General features: G+C 33.8%; 1 protein-coding gene across 4 annotated transcripts in view; it reads right to left on the bottom strand.

Annotated features, from left to right (window-relative positions):
- Nucleotides 1-4736: 4736 nt before the first annotated feature.
- LOC119572382 (mucin-17-like) overlaps nucleotides 4737-7500 on the bottom strand; it is a 31586-nt gene continuing 28822 nt past the window's right edge. For all 4 annotated transcript variants that reach the window (XM_037919466.1, XM_037919467.1, XM_037919468.1 and 1 more), the window contains exon 8: nucleotides 4737-6886. In XM_037919466.1, the coding sequence (XP_037775394.1) occupies nucleotides 6837-6886 (50 nt within the window). In that variant the 3' untranslated portion in view covers nucleotides 4737-6836. The remainder of the gene's footprint in view (nucleotides 6887-7500) is intronic.

The following is a 7500-nucleotide window of genomic DNA, read 5'->3' as shown; positions in this document are numbered from 1 at the left end:
TTTAAACTTTATTCGTACTCCACACTCGAACCAAAAATATCAAACTTGGGAGTATAACTATACAACGAAATGACAACGATTAGAGTATGCAAATGTTGTTAACGTAGAAAATAAAGTTTTTTCTTATTTTTCTTTATAAAACTATAACATGAACTATTGGACTGAACATCAGGAATTAATCATACTGCTGCCAATAATTAAAGTGATTCTAACAGCTTTTTTCATAAATAAATTTTCCCTTCACACAGAACAAGATTTTAATTACCTAATGGAGTTAACATTACTCCCCTGGAAAAAAGCGGCCCACGATTAAGCAATACTTTTGCATTACTCATCTGTACAATCTGGAATCTTTTGTGAATTAACTGGTAATAATTAAGTATTCCATTGTGCTGTAGTCTGGCAAAGCATTTTGATTTTTCGCCTGAAATATTTCTTACTCTAAATTCCCTCTCCTGTGTCAATTTCTTTCTTGTATTCTGGTATTCAGCAAAATGTCAATCTTTTCTATTATTAATTTCGTCTATTTGTTGTGTGTGTGGGTGTCTGTCTCTTCCCCCCCCCCCCTCCCTCTCTCTCTCTCTCTCTCTCTCTCTCTCTCTCTCTCTGTGGCCGGTGTGTATGTGTGTGTGTGTGTGTGTGTGTGTGTGTGTGTGTGTGTGTGTGTGTGTGTGTGTGTGTGTGTGTGTGTGTGTGTGTGTGTGTGTATGTATGTGTGTGTGTGTGTGTGTGTGTGTGTGCGCGCGCGCGCGCTCGTGCATGTGGATCAGACTTAAGTACAAATATTACTGGGAGTTAGGCCTCCAAACAAGCGAGAGGTAAATGATTGCAAACCTCGATATACAATCTATTACAGTATCCTGTGTTTCAGACATACAAGGAATGCCGAGATAATAGTTTTATCTGAACAGACTGTATGGATGATTAGGAATGGCCAGGTATTTGAGATTTTGAGAAGGTACATGCATTTTGCACCAACATTGTAATTACACCTGGCGAATGTGTTCAGGTACGGAAGATGTCACTGTGATTAAATATAGTGATGAAAGGGGTTTAAAAGAGATCTTCCTTAGAATAAAATATCCTAGATTTCAGTGAGTAGGGTATTATACGATAGTATGGTCGTGAAAGGGGTAGAAAGAGGAGGAGCAAACAGGATAGGATAGGGACTGAAAGAAGGGGGAAGGGTTAAGGACAATGGGTGATAAGATCAAATGGAGGGTACTTGTGCGTCTGAGGAAGGAGAGCAGGTTGTCAATCGGGAAAAGGTAGTGGACTCGTGACGATGCCCAGCAGGTTGGTGGGTAGGAGACGAAAGGACAAGGAATGAAAAGCGAAGGTACAGCCTCCAGTAAAGCGGGGTCACGATAGCACGATATGTGGGACTACATGAGGAACATTGCATGAGGAGCATAGAGGTGCATCGGGCAAGGGAATGCCAAGTTCTGGATGACCGGCTTATGCTATGCATCATTTTTTTGAGACAGACATTTTACTCAACAATCTATTATTAATCTCTCCTACGGGATGATAATTATATATGGCGCACATATTATGCATCATATATGCTGCTTGTGATTATGTGATATGACGGTGGAAGTTTATCGTTATATCAATGCAATTAATAAACCAAAGTTTTGGAAGTGAAATGTGAGCCTATACAGGGACCTACTAAGATAAGGATAAGGATAACGTATGTTACATTATCCTTTTGAGGTTTATGCTAATTACGTGTGTGAGAGTGAGTGAGTGAGTGAGTGTGTGTGCGTGTGTGTGTGTGTGTGTGTGTGTGTGTGTGTGTGTGTGTGTGTGTGTGTGTCGGTGTGTGTGCGTGTGTGTGCGTGTGTGTGTGTGTGTGTGGAGTGGAGTGTGAGTGTGAGTGTGAGTGTGAGTGTGAGAGTGTGAGTGTGAGAGTGTGAGTGTGAGAGTGTGAGTGTGAGAGTGTGAGTGTGAGAGTGTGAGTGTGAGTGTGAGCGTGTGTGAGCGTGAGCGTGTGTGAGTGTGAGCGTGAGTGTGAGCCTGAGTGTGAGTGTGTGTACACGTGTGAGAGACCGCAAGTGCAAGAGAGTGAGCGAGAGAGTGAGTGTGTGTATAAGTGAAACAGGTAATATCTCTATTTATATATACCTTCCGACCCATTTTTTTTCCTGTAATGATCTTAAAACAAAAACTAAAAACAAATTTTGCTATTTACAAATTAACCACACGGGTAAATCAGGTGACCATTGCCTACTGGTCCCTATGTTCTAGTTATATATCAGTTTTCAGGCACAAAGTTCTATGGTGCTGCAAGTTTTGGTGAAGGTCGTCATGTTCTGTAAAAGACAGATAAAAAACTATTACAAAGAACCAGGACGTGAGTTTTATTTGATAACCAGATCTTACCAGCATTACTGTAGAAGCAAGTCTCCACTAATCTGGCTCATAAATTATATTCACTCACAGCATAAACAGCTTTTCCGTATATTTTTCATGTACCTTCTCATTTTTCTTTTTCCTAGGAAATATAGTTTTTAAAACAGTATGTGAAATTTTCCGTAATGGATATGGTCAGATTTGCCATCACTGGAAGGTAGAGAATAGTGAAATGAAATATGAGTGGCCATACTTTTAAATAAAAATAAATTATGAATGTTTGTGTGTGCAGAAAGAAATAAAAGATTAGAATTAAACCAAATGTTGCAGTACAGATATCTGAATGGTATGAAAAGTAAGAAAAAGTAAAGACTAGAATTTTCTGGAAATTTCATTACCGTATGGATATGAAGGCATTTACATCCCAAAGTGTTTTGTAGACCAATTACCATAAATGTTTTTTTAACGATTTTTTAAATTCAGACTTTAATCTATAATGCAAGCATCAGTATTTTCACATCAATGCACTCATAACTATACTGCATAATGTAAAATATCAATGCATATGTTATAGATAAGGGTTTAATTTAATAAACATATTAATGGCAATTAGTCTGAGAACACCCAAGGACGCATAACCTCATATAATAAAAGACTTAGTGAATAAGCTGCTAATTATCACTATGGTCATAATTAATGTGGCATAAAAGGTTAGTCCTCCCATACTCATGCCCGAAAGGGAATAGAAAAATATGGTTCATTTTATATCAACTTAGAAAAAAAAAAAAATCAATAATTAAAAAAAGGTATTTTGTAAGTGTGATATTCATTTATTTTCTTAAAACTGTATCACTTATCACATACATCATCTTAGTCTATCTTCACATCACATTTCTTTGGATCTTTTTGATAAGTTCTCCTTAGAGTACATTTAGAGTTTCTTCGCACTTTTTAAGATAAGTTCTATCTTCCTTGTTCATTACATGTTCTTGTCTTTTATTTCCAGGATCTCACAGAATCAAGAATTTCATTAGTTCTTCACAGCTTTGTTTGTTTGTTTTTTTTGTTTTTGTTTAATGGTTTTCCAGAATGGTTCCAGGGTTCTCTGTATAGTCCACCTACAAGATTTCACGGCATTACCAATGTCAAGGAATTAAATGCCTCACAATAACAGTAGCATAAGTAATGAAAATTAGTCTGATAATAATAATGATGACAAAGTATCATCCTCATTAACATCATCATAATTATCAATACCATCACCATTATAATGACACAAGTAAACCAACAGTAATAAAAGCCATGGAGGTGATTAATTTTAGTGGTCACAAAATTTTTGAAACAAATGAAACATCGGCATTGACTGCAATGTCAAGTAATTACCATATCAAAAGGCATTATTTAGAGTAATCATAATAAATGATATATACTAAAACTTCTATATCTACTAATATATGCCATAAAATAAGTGATAATAAAACAATAATGAAAACAGCAAAATAAAGCTGATATCGATTAATAATGGTAAATGTAAATTAAAAGTATCTAGAATATTATCAACAAAAAGTAACACTGAAGCTGATGCTGATACCACTGAGAAATTACATTAATAAAAAATAAATTATAATAATTAATTGATAAATATCAATAAATATATATCACATGACAAATAATAAATCAACAACAATTATAGTGATGATGATGATATTATTATTATTATTATTATTATTATTATTATTATTATTATTATTAATTATATTATTATAATAATTATAATTATAATTATAATTATTATAATTATAATTAATAATAATTAATAACAATAATTAATAATAATAGTCATAATTATAATCATAATATAATAACAATAATACTGATATTGATGATAATGATCATGATAATGATCATGATAACAATAATAATAATAATAATAATTAATAATAATTATTATTATTATTATTATTATTATTATATAATAATAATTATAATAATAAAAATAATTATAATAATAAAAATAATTATAATAATAATAATAATAATAATAATAATAATAATAATAATAATAATAATAATAATAATAATAATAATAATAATAATAATAATAACATAAGGAAAACCATAGCAGCAGTAGTAAAAGCATCATCATCCAAAAATCTAAGTGTTATAATTTTAGAAAACAGTGCCGTAATATCATCTAGCCAATCGTAATCTTAACAAAAACGGATCTCAAAATAATTATGTCTATGATCTTATGACCTTGAAAACAGTCGAACGAGAATCCAATCCAACTATGTAAGCCTTCTTTGAAGATCCCAATGGGAGCCACCTTCTTTTTTTTTTTTTTTTTTTTTTCACTTTTTTTATGAGGGATTAGAGATGCGTTGATTAATCAATTTCTTTACTATGTCCATTGTCAAGATATTCTCTGTACATCTACATAAATCCTTCCTACATGTTAAAAATAGAAAAGATAAATGGCTACAATCCTGACCTCTATATGTTTGTACTGGGGAAGTTGTGGCCTTTCCAATAGACCAAAACAAGGTGAGGTCGAAGCCTCGGCGTCTTGGGTGGGACAGGCTAACACGAGCTATATTCGTAAGACTTGGGAAGGGAGACACCAAAGACTGGCCTGCCATATTGGTCAGTTTACTCCTTCAGTAACATTATACACCATATCTGGGGCTTTCACAACTGTAAGAGCCAGGGACACAATAGCCACCTTGCCCTCCAGTTGCATCTTTTAGAAAAATACAAAATACACACACTTTACTACAGTATGTCTTGTCTTCAGAGTGCCTTGGGTGACAGATCGAGACAATGGATGTTTCCTAGCAAGAGCTTGTTGAAATTCTTTTTTCAAAAGAAATGAGAAATAGGCAGGGTCGTGCATTGGCATAATATAAACATATAAATAAATCTGTGACACCAACCCCAAAACAGGTATGAAATAAAGACTAAATGAATTAAAGACTTGTAAACATCTCTTAAGAACAATCACCCTATACACCAAGGGACAAATCAAGACTCTTGACATGCTCTGTGTAATAATTATTGCAATACAGGTTGAGAAAATAGGACTATTAAAATGTTCTGTACAGAAAGTCAATGTATATAATTAAAACTGTTATTCATAACAATGTAAAATATGAAATCTTACATTACAATAGAATCAATAGGGCCATTAAAGAATAATTTTCATGCCATTAAGCTAAAAAAATAGATTAGGATAGATTACAAATATTTTACATTGTTCATGCCTTCAAATACAGGAGTCAAATCCTAACCTGTGCAAAAAGTTCTGATCAAGTTCATAAAACGAAATGATCTCTAAGGCAAGTATGCCCAACACAAATCTCCTACAGCAAGGCATGAACAAGCCAGAAGTTAGCAAATAAGAAATAGTTCAGAAAGAAGTGCAAGTGAGGTGTTTAGAGGAAATGGCATAGGGTATAGAACGTGGGAAACAAACATCATTAACAAGGTATTTTGCAGAAGTGATAGTCTATACAACAGATTACAATATTTACAGTAAATACAGCCGCAGTTTCACCTTCAAAGGCTCTACACTTTAAGCTTATAATTTACAGGATCTGCATCTACTTGCAGTCATCTATACAGAAATACACAGAAAATATTAACTTTGCTGTACTTTGTACACTTAAAAACATTCACCATTTGATATATTTACAATCTACATGTACAATAGAGGTGTTGGTGTAGAAATGTGGGGCGCCACAATGTGGTTGGGCAGTTGTCTGCCGTGGTTGGTTTAAACTCACAAGAGCTGTCCACACCAAATTTGTAGGGCAGCCACATCACCATCCTCTGTCCCTGACAACACTACCAGGAGACATTCTCACTGGGGGATCATCACCCTAAAATCACACAGTCACTGCATATAACTGTCTTGTTGGGTTATAGCGGTTACTCACACTTCATATAGCATATCATACCACTATTCATTGTTACAAGCAGTACAATAATAAAAGATAACAAAATCGGCCTTAACAAAAAGTGGGTTCTACAGAATTTCTGTAGATTAAAAAAAAAATAAAAAAAATAAAAAAAAAGGTAAATCATGGGGTGCCAGAGGCTGAGATCTTGAGTCTATCCACTTTGACCTATTGAAGGAAACAGGTCCCTTGGCCGCACATGACCACCAAGGGACTCACTGACTGAGCTTATTTCAACGCTGTTTCCCTGACTTGGCAAAGTGGTCGGTCAGGCAGAGGTAACTTAAACAAGAAAGGTAATGGCAGCTGGCATCAGTCACCGAGCGAACCATCATAGGAACAGAGGGAGACAGACAGCACAAGAGAGAACGTCTGGTATTGCACTGTTTTTTTTTTTCTAATACTGATACACACTGCTGTCTGCTCACAGCAACACTCCACCATTCCCAGAGAAAACTAATGGAAAGATTCAAACACTGTTCCAGAAGCAGCAACCATATCATTTCTCCAGAACGAAAGGTAATTCTATTTATCCTTGGACAATCTTCTTCTCTTGTTGGGAGTGTCTTCATTCGCTGCAAAATAAAAACAAATTGTTCAAGTCATTTATATCACACACACACACACAAAAAAAAAAAAAAGATAATAATAATAATAACAGATAAAATAAAATAACACAAATATGATGAAACGGGAAACGGAAACTCATAAAGCATTCCAAGGCACTAATAAAATAATTCCAAAAGATGATAAATAGAAACATACACCAAGCACAACACTGGTAAGATAATAAAATCTGTTAAGACTGTATAAAAAAAAAAAAAAAACAATGTAAAAGCAATTCCATCATAATGATCATACTAATAAAGCATTTACCATGCATACTTACCATAACTTACTAGGATATGTTATAATCATAACAATACCTCATATTCTCATTAATGAAGAAAGAAGATAAGAAAGATCCAGAAGTACATACTAAACTAATACTAAACTGAAATATCAACAAAACTTAGTCTAATGGTTCAGCCCATGATATATACATAAAATCATTTACCCTCTTCAGTAACACTACTGACAAATATTTTAATTCAAACACATAGAAAACTAGTTCTTCTTGATAGCATAAATAGAAATATAAAACAAGACATCTTTTGACAAAATACTAACAACAAAAGTGAAAGAAATT

The sequence above is a fragment of the Penaeus monodon genome, chromosome 4 (genome assembly GCF_015228065.2).
Source record: "Penaeus monodon isolate SGIC_2016 chromosome 4, NSTDA_Pmon_1, whole genome shotgun sequence".
NCBI lineage: Eukaryota > Metazoa > Arthropoda > Malacostraca > Decapoda > Penaeidae > Penaeus > Penaeus monodon.
This window is presented reverse-complemented; position numbering and strand designations above follow the sequence as displayed.